At 45.1% G+C, this 19201-nt stretch overlaps 1 protein-coding gene across 1 annotated transcript in view; it reads right to left on the minus strand.

Moving 5' to 3' along the window:
* TRAP1 (TNF receptor associated protein 1) overlaps window positions 1-19201 on the minus strand; it is a 50380-nt gene that overhangs the window by 20211 nt on the left and 10968 nt on the right. The window contains exons 2-3 of the mRNA XM_061152710.1: window positions 1434-1601; window positions 565-647 (exon numbers count right to left, since the gene is read on the minus strand). Coding sequence (XP_061008693.1) covers window positions 565-647; window positions 1434-1601 — 251 coding nt within the window. The remainder of the gene's footprint in view (window positions 1-564; window positions 648-1433; window positions 1602-19201) is intronic.

Below are 19201 nucleotides of genomic sequence, written 5' to 3' on the forward strand. Positions count from 1 at the left end.
TGGAAATACTTCCTGGAAGGTCCTTTCATTTTGGTAAGCTGTGCTTTACCCCTCTCAAATTCTCTGCATTTTAGCAACAACGAGCATGGAATGATGGTTCACCACTGCCTGTCAGCCCGGAGCAGCTTCGTCTCCTCACAAAGGCCCCGGGCGCTCCTTGCCGCTCTGCTCCACACTGAGGGGTCTTCTTCCTTCAGCCCCACAGATTGTGGCTAGTGAGGCCAGGTGATGAGGGAGGTGAACCCGGGGTCCAGAGTCCATGAGCAACACCCCAGAAATGGACCTCAGCAGGGCCCCACACCAACACCTGAGACTTTTAAAAATTAACAGCAAAATGCATTACTTCCCAGGTTCAGTGTGGCTCAAAGAATCACCTGGATATATCTGTCCATAAACCCCAATGGATTTTGGTAAGAATACTCTCATTGGTAGCCAAGATCAGTACCTGTCCAAATTTAATGCCTTCTCACTGCTAACCCACTAGCTGGCATTTTCCCAGGACAGCACAGAAACAGTCTTGCCAACAGAACCAGCCAGCGCTGGGAGTGATTAGTAGGCACGCACCTCTTTTTCTGAGTACAAGGAACGGGCAACAATGTCTAGGAGCTTCTTTGTCTCAGCCTGGAACTCGTGTTTGGTAGCAGAGCCTAGTAACGAACCACAGATGCAACCAGGAAAGTTTAACGTCCTTTTTCACATAAGAACATGCTTTGCAACATTCAAAAAAATCTTTAAGGTAAGGTAAAAAAAATCTTTAAACATTTCTCAAAACAGTAAACAAAAAAAGAAAAAAACAAAAACAAAGCCAAGCACCTGGGGCTCAGGCAGAAGAACAGATCAGGGGTCCCCACTCCCGGAGAAGCGCGGACAAGCCCGCACCCACCCTCCTCGTCGGGGCCTGCAGGACTCAGGTCCCGCGGCTCGCAGAAGCCATCGACCTGCCTCCACAACCAGACCCCAGATTCTATTCTTGAATGAGGTGGTTTCCAGATTAATCATTAAGAAAGCAAAGGAGAAAACCTCACTCCTCTTAACCCAAGCATTAAGTACTCTGTTGCTGTCTCATCTGAAAGCCAGAAATGGACCCGCGGCAGGACCGGCTCCGGAGCCTGCCCTCCACACATCCCGGGAACGCAGGGCCGTGCCGAGCTTCCGTTCACTTGGTGATCATTAGCAGATGTGCAGGCGCCTGCGCCAACTCCCGGTGACCACCAGAGGGCGCCAGACGCGCCAGGATGGAAGTCAGAAGTGCTGGGGAAGCCGGAAACGCAGGAGGCATTGTTTTGGGGACCCCTCCCTCCAACCAAGCCCTTCCTCCGTCTGAAGTGAGTGCGTGGCTCCCTCAAGCACTGCTTCTGCCTCAGTAATCCCCCTCGAGGGGGCAGCGGACTCCAGGCCCCTGGCCGCACGCCTCACCCCGCACTACGCCTCACCCTGCACAGTCTCCGAGCTGCTGATGATCGAGTGCAGGGGCCCGGCCTCCGCCTGGTCCTCAGCAGCCTGCGAGCTGAACGGCTGTCCCACGTGGAAGCTCGAGGCCAGGCTTTGCCTGGGACCCCAGGACTGAGCTGGGGGCCTCCAGGGACACAGAACTGGTTTTCCTGAAAAGACAAACGTGAGGAACAATGTGAGTGAACAGGACAGGACAGAACACCCTGATTTGTTCACACCTGGCCTGGCAGATGCTGATGTGGGCTTCCTAAAGCAGGCTCCAGAGACCAGTGTCACCCGGAGAAATCCCAAGTGACAAGCACTGGCATCTAGCCAGTAGTTGGCGGGCAGTTTTGCTAACACCGCCTCACATGTGGCAAATACCAAGAAGGCAGAGGACTCGGGGCAGAACGGCAGGAACCGGCAGGTACCTTCTGACCCTACTTCCCACATGCGCCCCCAATTTGGTGCACAAACCCACCAAACCTGCATGTGCCTCCATGCTCACAGCCCCTCCCAGAGCCAGAAATAACGACAGGCCAGTCTTCCTTACTGTGTAACTAACATGGAAAAAGGAGAAAAAATACTCCCTAAGAGGAAGCCAAATTTTTAGATGTGCATGTTCCAAAACTGTCCCGTTGTCTTCCAAAGACTCTTCATTGAGTCCTTTCCTCTCCTGTCCACAAGAGTCTTTTAAATTAGTGTATTTAAAGTCTGCAAACCAGGGCATGATCTCCTCTGCCTCATAACTAGGAATGGGATTCAGTGTCTCTCCAGCTTCTTTTTGGTAACTTCCTGTTCAGCACAGTGGACCAAGGAACCACTGCGCGGAGAGAAAGAAAACCCACCCACACGACACTGCAGCCCCAGCCCGGCGTGGCTGCCGGACGCCAAAGAAAGACACATGGCCCCACCACCCAAAGGGCAGGATGCAGCCAGTCCTCACCAGCACCCTGAAGACACTGGCCACGGGCCAGTGCTGTGCAGAGGGGGCTCGTGCCCGGCACTCTCAAGGCCCCGCAACACAGGACACGCCGTGTCAAAGTCCAGGCCACAACAAGCTGCAGCTGCCTGTTACACACTACGCACGTGTGGCGGTCAGGAAGGAATGATTGAGAAGTAACTCGTGGCTTTCAAAATCAACATTATCAGCTTCCACATTCCTACAAGGTGTAAATATCTGCCTTCTCTTTAAGCCTATTTTTGGATTTATAGATAACACACTTTAGCCTTTGCTAAAGGCTAAATGAGGAATACCGTTAAAACCACCCTAACTTAGAAAACATTCAGTTTTCAGATAGTCTGAATATTTAATCCCTGGCCTAGCTGCATTGTTCATGTATGGTGTACATGTTCACCATAGAGCTAACCTGTTCCCCCTAAAAAACGGGTATTTCTTCTGGAATTAAATGGCATTTGGTTACAGCATTCAAGTATGCACTAGCCAAGGCAGGGCTGCTGTGGTCCCCGTGGTCCCAGATGATGCTGACGCAGGAGACATACGACGCCAGCAGACTGTGTGACCCCACACTGCCTCCCCTCCCAGGGACAGTGCTCCTGGCTCCCCGCAAAAGCTGGGGACCCTCTGCTTTAAAGTGAGGGGACTTCAGGCTGAAATCAGTGGGATGCGAGACCTGGCTCGGCCTCAGGATGCAGTCTGGACTCAGTTCTCCATGGAGCACCGCCCTCCATGTCCGAGCGCTTGGACCACTGGGATTGGGAGTGATGGGGCGGCCCCCGGAGGAAGACGGGAGGCAGCCCCGGAAGCACAGACTGGCAGTGTTCCTGATGCTTCCACGTAAGCCCGAAGACACTGAAAGTATTTTAGAGATTCTTACATCGAACAACCGCTCCCTGTTCAGGGGCCTCATGAAAGGGGAGAGAGAGAGAGAGAAAGTCTGTGTGTCTGTGTGTGTGAGAAGGGACAGTGTGTGTGTGTGTGTGTGTGTGTGTGTGAGCGCGCGTGTGGTGTCCCAGGGCGCCTTCTTCCAGCAGTGACATGCCAGGTGCACTGATCCTGGGCCCCCGGCCTCCCCAGCTCTCCCACTGCCCTCGCCCCGGCACACCTGGGGTCCCTGGCCTTCCAGGGGGTCTCCTGCCTGCACACTGTTACATGCAACCTGGCCCGTCTCTTAAACTCAACTACTTAATCTTCTGACACCAACTCCATCTCGATACTTCTGATTTCAGGGGACTCATTCCTGAACACAACCCCACCAACTCCAAGGGCCTCAGGCTGGCCTTCCAGGCCCTCCACCAAGCAGCAGCCTGGACCTCCAGGGCCCACTCCTTCCTCCCGGCCTGCAGGCCTGCAGCCGCCCGCCCTGGGGAAGGATCCCTGACTGCAGCCCTGCCCCGTTTCCTCTCCTACCCTCCTGCTCACAGTCCTTTTCTCATCATCTGCCTCTTTGTCCTGTCAGGAAAGAACAGGTCACATTCCCTCACGCCCAGTTATAAGCCATCTTTACCCCCAAAGAAAACCAGAAATCACACAAACTGAACAATTTAGCGGATAAGGGCGCCTCTCCTTTTCAGAGCCCCAGAAACTACCTGTTTTAAACCTGCTCCCAGACTGGGGAAGGGGGCTGTTGGGTTATGACCGGCACATTTTATTTCCAGTCTTCTGTGCATAAATATTTTTATCAAGAACACATCTTAGGGCGTCCCTGGTGGCTCAGTGGTAAAGAATCCATCTGCTAATGCAAGAGACACAGGTTTGATCCCTTGCCCACATACCAAGGGGCAACTAAGCACGTGTACAAGCACTCAGCCTGTGCTCCAGAGCCCAGGAGTCACAACTACTGAGCCACATGCCACAAGTACTGAAGTCCACGCACCCAGAGCCCGTGCTCTGAAATGAGAAGCCCACACATCACTAGAGAGCAGCCTCCACGCTCCACAACTAGAGAAAAAGCCCGTGCAGCAACAAAGACCCGGCACAGCCAAAAATAAACAAGTAAATAACGTTTTAAAAAAAGAACACATCTTAGCGACTGCTCTGTTTTAGTACACATAAAGCTGCTTATTCTTTTTAATGAACAAATAATAATCCAGTGTAATCAATGAGTATTTAACTAGTGTTCAACTGATGGATGTTTAAACTGTTTCCTGTCTTGTGCTGTTGAAAATAATGTTCCAGGTGATCAAGAGTTATCTATTGCATGTTTACCCTTCATGGAAGAAAGGAGATACAGGGACATATCCACATTCCCACTCATTTGTACAAAAGCAACAGGAAGGATTAACCAGAAACTAATAAGATTGTGTATTCATTTCCTAAGGCTGTCATAGCAAGGGACAGGGTGGCTTACAACCACAGATTAATCTCTCCTGGTTCTGGAGGCCAGAAGTGCAAAACCAAGGTGCCGGCAGGGCCGAGTCCTCCCGGGCCCCGAGGGACAGTCTGCCCACACCTTCCCCTGGCTTCTGCTGCTGCCAGCAGCCCCGGGCTCGTGGCTGCCTCACCCCCATCTCTGCCTCTGTCCTCACACAGCCTCTCTTTCCCTGGGGGTCTCCTCTGTGTCCAAATTTCTCTCCTGAGTCACTGGTTATACTGGGTCTGGGGCTCACTCTAACCCAATACGACCTCATCTTATTACATCGACAAAGACCCTCTTTCCAAATAAGGTCATGCTCACGTCTCTGGGGGCACACGATTTAAACCACAAGAAACTGGGTACCCGGGGTGTCTGCTTCCTGGGGCTGCCGTGGCAGAGCACCCTGACGAGGCCACGGAAACAACAGAAGTCTACCACCTCCCAGTTGCAGAGGCTGGAGGAATAAAGCCCAAGTGCTGGTGGGGCTGCAGGGGGGAACCCACTCCACCCCCTCCCCGGCCTCGGGGGCCTCAGGGCGCCTCAGCTTGGAGACTGGCGGTATCCTCCTCTGCTCGTGTCTGCCCCTGGGTTGGAATTCCCCTTTTTATAAGGACACATCAGATTGGATCAGGGCCCACCCTAACGATCTTTAACTGGATCTTCTGCAAAGACCCCATTTTCAAATAGGATCGTGTTCACAGGTCCTGGGGTCAGAATTTCAGCGTCTTTGGGGGACTTGCGATTTGACCCATAACAGATGTGTGGGAACAGAATGGAGAAAAGAAGGGTGGGGATGAGGGAGCAGAGCTGAGGCGAAATGACATTTCTGAGCATCCTTTTCCCTCCTGACTCTCAGAACCACAGTCGTGTTTCACAAACCCAAAGAGAAAATAGTTAAGAGCAACCAGTGTGTGTGGAGAACATAAAACGAAATGCAAACAGTAACAAACGTGCGTAACTGTATGATGAACAACACAGCTGCCCTGAGAGAACCCACCTAAGTCACGTGGGGGGTGGGGGTTAAGGGCACAGGAACCCCCCACCCCGTGAAGTTGAAAACCCAAGTATGGCTCTCCAGTTGGCCCTCCAACACAACCACATCCACACTGTGGATTCTACCCAGCTGCAGACTGTGCAGTACTGCAGTACCCACTTAGTGGGAAAAAAACCACAAATAAGGGGACCCTCGCAGTTCAAACTGGGCTCTTCCAGGGTTAAGCGTACACTGTAAAGCTAGGCTCAGAAAGGACAGCACACAATCACTGCAGCAGCAGCAGACCACGCACCTGAGCACAAGTCATGGGCGGGTAGGCCAGGGTGAACCTGTTATGCTGCAAGTGGAGGCACCAGTGTAGCGCAGAAGTAAACATCAAGGTGCGTACAAGTGTGTGACCACACACACGTGCACCTCCTGACTTTGTCCAGGGACAGGCCCAGAGGCAGCGACACCTCACAGCAGTGAGCACTCCTGGCCCCGAGGAGAGCGACCGCCTTGGACCTGCCTCCCAGGAAATGCTGGCATCCTGGGCAAACAGGTGGGTGGTCACCCCCCCAGCGGCACTCGGATCTCCAGTGTGTGAACACCTTTCTCCCACAGAAGGAACTGAGGCCCCTAGAGAACACTGGATGAGCCTGGAATGCCCGGGGTGCCAGAGGTGGTGACGGGACGCACCAGGAGGGCACAGGCTCCCAGTGTTGAAATCCAGGACAACCTGGGCAACTCAACAGTGACAGTGGTGGACTGTCAGCAGGCGAACAAAGCAGACACAAGCCTGCACTTGCAGAAACAGTCAATAAACGGAGGAGAAGCCCTCTTCCTGACAGCAGTAAAAGAGGAATCAGGGAAGCAGACAACCGCCACCAGGCAAGCAACAGGTACAGATGGCTGAGGGGCGTTCACCGCAAAAAGAACATCTGCACAATCTCAGAGTCCCCGCCCTGCCCCGGTTTTGAAGACAGAAATGGTACTTTATGGTGCAGTAAGTAGCAGATAACCTTTAATTGAGCAACCACAGTCATCATCATCAGGAATGAGATGTATCCACATACTGCAACTCCTTGTGGCGTGAGAGGGCAATCTGTCTTCTGTCGTGGTTTCACCAAAACCACACCTCAAGCTAATCAAGAAAACACCAGACAAACCCCAACAGAGGGAAACTCTCTAAAGTAACCGGCCAGTACTCTTCAAAAGTGTCGAGATCCTGAAGGAACAACACAGACCGAAGAGATACAAGTATGCAGGATGGAGGGTCCTCAGCCAGCAAAGGACATGGATGGGAAACCAGCTAAAGCCCAGTGAGACTGGCATATGGCTGAGTAGTACTGTGTCCATGTTATTTCAGTTTCCAGTAATTACACCATGGCCATGAAAGATACTAATATTCGGGGAAACTAGGGGAAGACTGAGTGCTCTTTCTATAATGTCTCTGTAAAGTACAAAATATTTCAAAATAAAAAATATTTCAAAATGCTACTGCCAAGATGGCATTGTTATGAAACTTTTGGATCTTTGCTTATTAGTCAGGTAAAAATTTTACTGTAGTTTTTCTATTTCCCTCCTACTACATTTCTCTTATGAGTAAGACTGAACATCTATTCATATTTTAAAATATTTTCTATTTCCTTTTTCATTAATGGACTGTTGATACCGTCTGATCATTTTCTACTAATTTTTTCTTATTGATTTGTAAGAACTCTTTATATATTAAGGAAATGAGTCTTTTTGCTTGAAAAGGACTTCCTTGTTCCAAGATTATACTTCCCATGTCTTATTTTTCCTATTTCTTTTGGTTTTTTCCCGCCTAATATTCAGAATATTTTTGAGTATTTAATAATGTTGTTTATGACTGGAATAATATAAATCCTCAGAGTTGAGAAAAGGGGAAAAAAAAAGCAACCCGTATTTTCAACCAGGATTTTAAGACTTTCCATTATATTCCAAGATTGTATTAATCAATAGTACTATCAAAAGCAGGTCTGATTTCAGGTTAACTGAACTTTCTTCAGGTTTTTCCAGTAGTCATGTATGGATGTGAGAGTTGGACTATAAAAAAAGCTGAACGCTGAAGAATTGATGCTTTTGAACTGTGGTGTTGGAGAAGACTCTTGAGAGTCCCTTGGACTGCAAGGAGATCCAACCAGTGAATCGTAAAGGAAACCAATCCTGAATGTTCACTGGAAGGACTGATGCTGAAGCTGAAACTCCAACACTTTGGCCACCTGATGCAAAGAGCCGACTCATTTGAAAGGACCCTGATGCTGGGAAAGATCAAAGGCGGGAGGAGAAGGGGACGACAGAGGATGAGATGGTGGATGGCATCATCGACTCGATGGGCATGAGTTTGAGTAGGCTCTGGGAATTGGAAATGGACAGGGAGCTGCAGGCCATGGGGTCGCAAAGAGTTGGACACGACTGAGCAACTGAACTGAACTTTCTACAATGATTTTAAGAATAAACCAACAGTGCAATAAGCCTGCCTGAACCAGATAAAAACACACTCTATCCTCATGCTCCCCCTACACCCTAAAGGAAAAAGCACAAACCTCAGTGTCAGGCTACAACATATTAATCTGTTTGGTGGTTTGGGATCACAGAATGGGAAGTACAGATAGTCTGAATCTGACACACACATCCACCAGTGCTCACACTGTTTCCTCTACCTGCCATTTCTTTCCCCCTAAACTGCTTCAGGACCCAGTGTGAGGCCCTCTCTGTCAGCAGGCCTCCCTCCCAGCATACAGTAATCTCTCCCTACTATGAATTAGAGCACTTATTTTCCATGCCACTAATTTAAAACTTGTTACAAGCCAGTTTGTGGCATTTCTTGTATTAACTTTGTCTTAATATATAATATCTCACCGAATTAGAGCAGGGATAAGCTTATATTGCTTGGTGTCAAACTCTCTGAAGGCAAGAACATCCGTATTTCTCTGAATGCCAAAGCATCTGATGCAGAAGAGTTTTTTTTTTTAAGTCTTGAAACTTTTTTTTAACAAAAACATCACTACACTCAAGCAGAAGCACATTCACTCAGCCAACAGATGGCGGTAGTGATCCTGCAAGGCCATTCTGACTAGTAAGCATCAACTGAAAATGCAACTGCCAGTAGGGGCTCATGAAGGAAGGCACATGAGTCAAAACACACTGGGTATGTTCTTTCGCTTTGTTTTCTTTTAAAAAATCCATCTTTCTTATGAACAGCCATAGTTCTCACTATGGTTTTGCTTCATAATGGTATCTAAGTTACATACTTTAGATACATGCACATTACTTTAAGCTGTGAGAAATGCACTGATTGTTTCTCTGGAATTACATATCCCAAAATCTCCCACTTTCTCAAGTGTGACATGGGTAAGAGCAATTTCACTTTTGTCTTTACTGCATGGAGTGCCACTTCCTGTATGGTTGAGTTCGTGGCTAACAACCATGAACTTAGGAACAACAAACAAGAAGACTACGGAAGGCCCTGGAGAGTCAACAAAGCAGGGGGATTCTGGACAGTCAAAGATAAGAGGGCAGAATAAGCGCAGGTTCAACAAAGGGTGGCTACAACTCTAAGAGAAAACACACACGATGTGTACTTTTCTGGCCTAAAGAACCAGAGGAGAGATTTGGAAAACCACAGAATATGAAAAGTGAAGGGAGGAAATCCCAGAAAGAGGGAGCCTCCAATTTGGGGAATAATAATTCTAAGTCTCTGGCTGACCTCCAGTCCAAACTGCAAGCAGTCCGGTTAAGGAAAATAGGGTCAAACACTGCCTAAGAGAAAATGTTAGCAGCTGGGGCCAATCAGGTTAATATCCACCTTTAAAACAACAACTACCCTTCAGAGGAATATAACAGAATCCAGAAATTCCACAAGGCATCATCCACAACGTCCAGGGTGCAATAATAAGTTACTCAGCAAACAGAGAAACAGAAAAATGTAATCCCTGTTCAAGAGAAGTCTCAGTCAATGACACCTGGTGGACATGGGTTTTAAGACAGCCATTATAACAATACTGTGTGTCATAAAGCAAAATATGCGCAAAATAAAAGATGAGAAGTTTCAGACATAAACTATAAACGAAGAACTAAGTGGAAATCCTACATATACAAAATACCATATCTGAAACTTCAAAATTAACTAGGAGGCTTAACAACCAAATGGAAACAACAGAGAAAAGTCTATGAACTTGAAAATAAATTGACAGAAATTATTCAAGGTGAAATAGATTACAAATAAATGAACTGGGTCTCAGACATACGTGGGACAACAGAAAGGAGTTTAACATTTGGAATCCCAGAAGGAGAGGAGAAAGAGAATAGGGCACGAAAAAAATATTTGAAGAAATAATAACTGGAAAGTTTCCCCAAAGTTGATCAAAGACAAACTTACAGACTCAAAAATCCAGTGAACCACTAACAAGATAATATCAAAGAAAAGCACCTAGGCATATTGTAATCAGACTGTTGAAAACAAAATAAATAGAGAAAATCTTGGCAGCAACTAGAAAAAAACAAGACATTATTCGGGGAAACAATAACTTGAATGACAGCTAACTTTTCACCAGAAATAATGGAGGCTGAAAGACAATGGTACAACATCTTGTCATAAATAACAGACCTGAACTAAAAGAAATGCTACAGTTCTTCAGGCCGAATGTAAATGCTATGAGATGGAAACTTGGATCTTCAAAAAAGAATGCAGAACATCAGAAATAGTAACCTAGGTAAACACTAAAGAATTTTTCTCTAGTTTCTTTAAAATACATACAAAAATGAAAACATTGTTTTACCAATGTTTAAAGCCAAAATTAAAATAAACTAAAACTATATAATATATACAAAAATTAAAACACTATTTTACCAAAGTTTAAACCAAAAATTAAAACACTGTCTTGTGGGGTTTATAACATATGTACATGCAGTGCATATGACAAATGTAACATAAAGGATGGGGTGGAAGGAGGAAATGTACCTATATAGTTGCAAGGTTTCTATAGTCTATATGGTGTATTACAATACTAATTCTAAATAGACTATGAGAAGTTAAGGATGAACATTACACTCTCCAGAGTAACCAAAAAAAATGATGCAAAGAGGTATAGCTAAAAAAGCACTGGTAAACCAAGATTGAATTCTGAAAAATACTTACTTGATCCAAAAGACTACAGGAAAGGTAGAAGAGACATAAAATGAGAAGGGACAAATAACAACGATAGAGATAACCTGACTATATCAATAATTACATTGATCAATAATTACAAGTCAATGGGCTAAACACTCCAATTACAAGGCAAAGATTGTCAGAATTGATAGAGCAAGACCTAATTATACACTGTTCACAAAATAACCTGCTACAACGCAGGAGATGTGGGTTTGATTCCTGGGTCGGGAAGATGCCCTGGAGAAGGAAATGGCAACCCACTCCCGTGTTCTTGCCTGGGAAATCTAATGGATAGAGGGGCCTGGCGGGCTACAGTCCACTGGGTCATAAGAATTGGATAAGACTTAGTGATTAAACCACCACCACAAAACACTCACTTTAAATATAAAACTCAGGGATTTCCCTGGTGGTCCAGGGGTTAAGACTACATGCTTCCACTGCAGAGTGTGGACGTCATCCTTGGTTGGGATCTCACATGCTGTATGGTGCATTCATTTTCCTTTCGGAAAGGAAATAAATGAAAAAAAGAAATGCCATGTAAAAATACGGATAAAAAAGGTGGGTGTGGCCACATTAGATCAGACAAAGTAGACTGCAAAATAAAAAGTATTACCAGGGAAAAAGAATCCTATACCAGAATGATAAAAGTTGCAGTTCACAGCAAGATCCTCTATGACCCACCCACCAGTGGAAATAAAAACAAAAATAAACAAATGGGATCTAATTAAACTTAAAAGCTTTTGCACAATGAATGAAACTATAAGCAAGGTGAAAAGACAGCCTTCAGAATGGAAGAAAATAATAGTAAATGAAACAACTGACAAAGAATTAATCCCCAAAATATACAAGCTGCTGGACTGTGGTGTTGGAGAAGACTCTTAAGTGTCCCCTGGACTGCATGGAGATCAAACCAGTCCATCCTAAAGGAAATCAACCCTGAACATTCATTGGAAGGACTCATGCTGAAGCTGAAACTCCAATACTTGGGCCACCTGATGCAAAGACCTGACTCACTGGAAAAGACCCTGATGCTGGTAAAGATTGAAGGCAGGAGGAGAAGGGGACGACAGAGGATGAGATGTTGGATGGTATCACCGACTCGATGGACATTGAGTGTGAGTAAGCTACAGGAGATGGGGATGGACAGGGAAGTCTAGCTTGCTGCAAAGGGGGTCGCATAATATATGCAGCTCAATACCAGGAAAACAAACAACCCAATCAAAAAGTGGGCAAAAGAACAGACATTTCTCCAAAGAAGAGATACAGATGGCTAATAAACACATGAAAAGATGCTCAACATCACTCAATATTAGAGAAATGCAAATCAAAACCACAATGAGGTATCATCTCATGCTGGTCAGAATGGCTGCCATCAAAAAGTCTACAAACAATAAATGCTGGAGAAGGTGTGGAGAAATGGGAAACCTCTTATATTATTGGTGGGTATGCAAACTGGTACAGTCACTGTGGAGAACAGTATAGAGATTCCTTAAAAAACTGGGAATAGAACTGCCATATGACCCAGCAATCCCACTGCTGGGCATACAGCCTGAGGAAACCAGAACTGAAAGAGACACATGTACTCCAGTGTTCATTGCAGCACTATTTACAACAGCTAGGACATGGAAGCAACTTAAATGTCCATCGGCAAATGAATGGATAAGGAAGTTGTGGTGCATATACACAATGGAATATTACTCAGCTATAAAAAGGAACACATTTGAGTCTGTTCTAATGAGGTGGATGAAACTGGAGCCTATTATACAGAGTGAAGTAAGTCAGAAAGAGAAATACAAATACCGTATATTAAAAAATATATATGGAATTTAGAAAGATGGTAATGATGATCCTACATGCAGTGCAGCAAAAGAGACACAGATGTAAAAAAACAGACTTTTGGACTCTGTGGGAGAAGGCAAGGATGGGATGATTTGAAAGAACAGCACTGAAACATGTTTATTACCATATGTAAAATAGATGCCCAGTGCAAGTTCAATGCATGAAGCAGGGCACTCAAAGCCAGTGCTCTGGGACAACCCAGAGGGATGGGGTGGGAAAGGAGGACGGACAGAGGGGTGATCAGGATGGGAGGACACATGCGCACCCGTGGCTGATTTGTGTTGATGTATGGCAAAAAGCATCACAATATTGTAAAGTAATCATCTTCCAATTAAATAAATTTTAAAGAGATGCAGTTCATCAGGAAAACTTAATCATGAACATATTTGCCTAATAACAGCTTCAAAATAAATGAAATCAAAACTGAAAGAATCAAAAGAAAAAAACAAATGCACAATCATAGCTGGAGATTTTGACACCTGGCTCAATAAATGACAGAACCAAAGCGAAAAAAAAACAAATCAAGACACAGACCATCCAAGCTACAGTATGAAACACTTTTGCTTAATGGATATTTATCTAGTACTATACACCTAGCAACCGCAAAATACAGTTCTTGAAAACATTCTCTTCATGTACACACGGTATATTCACTGAGGAAGACCATAAAGTGGCCCAGAGTTTCAATTAATTTTAGAAGAACGAAATCATACAGAGTAAGCTCTCTAAATACAACAGAATTAATTTAGAATCAATAATAGTAAAATATCGGGCTTCCCTGGTGGCTCAGGAGTAAAGAATCCGCCTGCCAATGCAGGAGACACGGGTTCAATCCCTGATCTGGGAGGATCCCACAAAGCCACGGAGCAACTAAGGCTGTGCCCCACAGCTGCTGAGCCTGTGCCCCAGAGCCGGAGAACAGCAACGACTGAGCCCACGTGCTGCAACCACTGAAGCCTGCACGCCCGAGAGCTGCGCTCCAAAACAAGAGAAGCCCGTGCACCGCAACGAGAAGCAGCCCTGCTCCCCCTAACTGGAGAAAAGCCTGAGCAGCAACGAAGACCCAGCACAGTCAAAAATAAATAAGTAAAAGTGTGTGTGTGTGTGTGTGTGTGCGTGTGTATATAATAAAATATCTGGAAATTAACACATTCTAAATGATCCATGGGTCAAAGAAGAAATTACATGGGAAATTAGGTAACATTTAATATTTACTGAAAATACAATATATATAAAATAAATACATAAAATATATAAAATACAATATATTAGAAGTTGTGGGATACACCTAGAGACGCATGTAGCAGGAAACTTACAGCTTTAAATGCTTGTTAGAAAAGAGGCTTAAAAGTGACGGCCTAAGATATCACCTTAAAGTACAACAACAACAAAGAAGAAGTACAAAATCAAACCCAAACACAGGAGAAAGGAGGAAATGACAAAGAGCAGAAATCAATAAAATAGAAAATGGACAAGTAAGAGAGAAAACGAACAAAGCCAAAGTTGATTCTTGACAAAGATCAACAGAAGAAAAGCTCCTAGCTAGACTGATGAAGAAAGAATACCAATCATAAACAACAGGAGTGAAGGGTATTGTCACAAATTCTACAGAAGCCCAGAATTTCTACTGAATTCTATCAGTTATGGGGAAGAAATAACACCAATCTTACACAAAGTTTCAGAAAATAGAACAAGGAATTGCTTTTCTTCAGTTTTTGAGGATAGCATAACTCTAACATCAAAACCTGACACAGACATCACATAGACACACACACACAATAAAAATAACACACCAAAAAAAACAAAAAATAATACACCAATATCCCTCATGGACACAGACATGGAAGTCCTTAACAAAATATAAGCAAGGAAAACCCATTAATATATAAAAATGATACTACATCATGACAAAGCAGATTTATCTCAAAGATGCAAGGCTGGTTTGATACTGCAGGTTCAGTTCTAGACCACTGCAATAAAGCAACTACTGGGATAAAGTCACTCAAAGTTGGGGGTCTCCTAGCGCATACAAAAACTATGTTCACTCTATACTATGGTCTGTTAAGTGTGCAACAGCATTACGTCTAAAAACACAAGGTACGGACCTTAATTCAAAAATGCTTTATTGCTAAAAAATGCTAACCATTATCTGAAACTCCAGCAAATCACAATCTCTTTGCTGGTGGAGGTCTTGCTCTGATGTCGGTGGGTGCTGACTGATGAGGGTGGTGGTGCTGAAAGTTAGAGTGTCTATGGCAATTTCTCAATCTCTCCCTTTCACAAAGGTTTCTCTGTAGTATGTGATTCTATTTGATAGCATTTTACCACACTTTATACAGGTTGTGGTTTGTGGTACCCCAAAACGATTACAAGAGCAAAACATCAAAAATCACAGACCATTGTAACAAATATAAAAATAATGAAAAAGTTTGAAATACTGGGAGACACAGACATGAAGTGAGCAGATGCTATCGAAAAAACAGTGCTGACAGACTAGTTCGACGCAGGGTTGCCACAAATCTTCAATTTGTAAAAAATGCAATTATCTGTGAAATGCAATGAAGCAAAGCACTATAAAGTGAAGTAGGCCTGTAAACAGTCAATCAATATAATTAACTCTACTACACAAAAAAATAATGCAGCAAAAGAAATGGTAGTAACGAGCTTGGAATAAAGGAGCGACAGAGCACAGCGGTAAAGACAGCGTCTGCAGAGGCCTCCGGCCTCCACCCTAAGAGAGGGTCACCACCGCGGCACACAGGCCAAGACTCTCTGAACTTTTCATTTTTCAAAAGAAATCAGAAACTCAAATATTCATGTCAAATCTGACTTTAAACACTTGCATTTACTTTTTTAAATGTCTGAACCAAACAAAACTGTTTTATAGGAATTAGCCTGTGATGGCTAGTTTGCAACTCTTTGCTAATCTGGAAAATGAAATCCATGAGAAAGTTTACCTGCAGAGAGAGAAATATAAAAGCTGCAAAGGAGAGGCTTCTGGGATTTCCCTGGTGGTCCAGTAGCTAAGACTGCACTCCCAACGCAGGGGGCCTGGGTTCAATCCCTGGTCAGGGAACTAGATCCCACATGCTGCAACTAAAGACCCTGCATGCTGCATGGAAGAGCAAAGCTCCCACATGCTACAACTAAGACTCGGCACAGCCAAATAAAAGAAACAAAAATAAATATTAAAAAAAGAAGATGCTGATGGAAAAAAGGTGCTGACAGACTTGCTCATCCAATTCCATTTGGTAGAAATTAGGGAACAACTCTCACAGAAAAAGCAGATATCTTTTAGGGCCAGACAGTAAATATTTTAGGAGTTTTGAGCCCTGTTGCTCAACTCTGCTGCTGCAGCAGGAGAGTGGTCACAGACAACACATGAAAGAAGGGGCTTATCCATGCTCTGATAAAACTTTATTTACAAAAATAGTAAGTCTAGTTGGACTCATGCACCTTCATTCACAGAACAGAGATAATTCATAAAGGAAAAGATCGGTATTTAACAAAGTTAAAATTAAGAACTTCTGTTAATCAAAACAAACAAAAAACTCCATCTCCCTCTGAAACATCAGGCCAAAACAAACATCAGGCCGAGAGTGAAGTGGTGAGCTACAAGCTAGGAGAACACATTTGCAATAACTGACAAAGGGTATATTGATGAAAGATTAGCACCCATAAAAAATACATATGTGAAAGTGTTAGTTGCTTAGTCATGTCTGACTCTTTGCAACCCCGTGGACTGTAGCCTGCCAGGCTCCTCTGTCCATGGGGACTCTCCAGGCAAGAATACTGGAGTGGGTTGCCCTTCCCTTCTCCAGGGGATCTTCCTGACCCAGGGATTGAACCTGGGTCTTTAGCATTGCAGGTAGACTCTTTACAATCAAGAAGAAAAAGATTGGGGCAAAAAAACACGAAACATGAACAGCATTTCACAGAAAAGGAAATATGGCCAATAAACCATAGAAAAAACTTTATTAGCAATCCATTAAAAGGCAGTTAAAATCACAACTGAAACATTTCATAACCATCAAACTGACAAACATTTAAAACGTCTGGAAATGCCAAGCTCTAGTGAGGATACAGCACAGTGGGAAGTCTCACAGAGCTGATGGAATGTAAATCCAGATCCACTCTGAAAAAGTCAAGTGTGGAGTACAAACACACACCCTAAACCCAGCAACTCCACATGAGTCACGCACCCTACGGAAACGCACCGTGCGCCCGCGCGCAGGATGCCTGCACAAGGACGCACCCGGAGCCTCGTCTCCAGAAGCCCTGCGTGAGCAGCAGCCCCTAGCCCGTGCCGGGGATGGAGGAACGAGAGGCAGCACGTTCGAGGGAATCTTACAGAACGTGCTGTGGGCGGATCTCACAGACAACACCTGGAGCACAAACGATCCAACAGTACACATGCTTCTGGCAGGAACCACACCTAAAGAAATGAAGCTACAGTCACACAACCGAGCAAGCAGGTGATGCACATCACCCAATATAAAGCTAAGAAAACAACGTTGACCCAAGAAAGTCACAGCAGAATATACCTAGTATGATTTCAACAAATTGTGTGTACGTATGTGCATATATACATATACACACATATGCAGAAATAAAAAGAAAAGCAAGGGAATAAAATCCAGAATATTGAAGTCAGCAGTCACCTCTAGGGGAGAGAGAGAAGGGGACATATCAGGGAGGGCACACAGTGCCCTCGAGGGAAGGTGACGTCTGTTCCTGAGGTGGGCAACGGGGATTCCTTTATGCTGGCACAGACGTATTACATGCATTCCTTTTTAGATGGCATGCATTTCACCAGAAGAAGGAAGGATGGGAGGGAGGTGGGAGGGAGGTTGGCAGGAAGGAAAGAGGAGAGGGAGGGAGAGGGGGACAAAGGAGGGAGGGAAGCAGAAAGACTTTGGGGTGGGGACCTAACCAGCAGCTTCCACCCCTCTGGGTCACTTTGGACTTGCAAACAGAGATGCACATGAGCCTCTGGAAACCAGCCTAAGCAGAGCAGCTCCCCATGGCTTGGTCTGTGGGATGTAACGTGGCCAGGGGCCAGCTCTCCCTGAAGCCCAGGAGGGCAGGATAAGTCTGTGGCGTAGCCCGGCCTGCAGGTGGGAAGTGGAGGAGCTGCAGGAAAGGGAATCTGGCAGGCCCCAAACAACCCAATCAATACTTCCTGAGCGAAGGCCCCCGCTTTGGCATTTTGCTCTACTTCAAACCACGATTAAGCCTCACCAGCTCAGATGACAGGAACGTCCGCAGAGCTATTATTTTTTCAGACCGTACTTCTGGCGACCCTGTGGGGACATTACTCAGGGTTGTGGGAAACGGCTTGAGGCCAGTGGAAGGTGATCTGGCCAAATTGGTCAAGATTACAAACCTTCTAATCTGGCAATTCCATTTTGGGACTTTATTCTGGGACTATAATACAGCCAAACGTGAATATAAAGAGAGATGAAAGGCCATACACTATAGCAAATTCCTGGGAACCACCTAAATGTCCATCAACACAGGACTCATAAATGATGGTGCCTCCTGACATGGGACCACTACTAAAATGTGGCTATTAAAAAAAAAAAAGACTGAGGGAACTGTGTACTGATACAGAATGCTCTCCGGTATCTATTAAGTGAATAACAGAACATGGAGAAGTGCATATACTGGCAGAAGAAAAATGTATATCTGCACATGTGCTGTGTGTGCTAAGTCACATCAGTCGTGCCTGACTCTGTGACCCCATGGACTGTGGCCCGCCAGGCTCCTCTGTCCATGGGATTCTCCAGGCAAGACTACTGGAGTGGGTGGCCATGCCTTTCCAAGCAATCTTCCTGACCCAGGGATCCAACTGCATCTCTTATGTCTCCTGAACTGGCAGGGGGTTCTTTACCACTAGTGCCACCTGGGAAGCCTACTTTACGCATCTAACACTGGCAGGATAGACGAAGGATACACAAACAACTAATAACTGTGATGACCTATGAAGAGGGGGATGAAGGAAGGGGGACAAAACTGAGAGCAAGACTTCTCAATGAGTATCTTTCTAATCAAATATTTAATTACTCGAAACAGTACACTAAAAAAATGTGGTTGTCACAAAAGGGCTAGCCCCTTCCCACCAAATGTCAATGTTGGGGTCATGAGAAGGTCCCTAAAAGACATACCAGATGAGGCTCCAGGGTAGGGGTCCCCCCCAGGAGTCAGGGGCCAATGACCAGGCAGAGTGTCATCAGAAAAGGATTAGCAAACACATTATAATATATATATAATGGATACTCTGAAACACAGAACAATGAGGCAATGGTGCGTCTAAAGTGTCCTGATGTTGAATTAACTATAAGATATATTAAGAAAACACCTGGTCCAGAACAGTGGTCTGCATTTGTTACCATGGTGATTAAATACATGTATGTGTGTATGTTTCTTCTCACAAGCCAAGTGTGTCTCTGTGAAGACACCCAA

This window comes from Dama dama, chromosome 10 (assembly GCF_033118175.1).
Source record: "Dama dama isolate Ldn47 chromosome 10, ASM3311817v1, whole genome shotgun sequence".
NCBI lineage: Eukaryota > Metazoa > Chordata > Mammalia > Artiodactyla > Cervidae > Dama > Dama dama.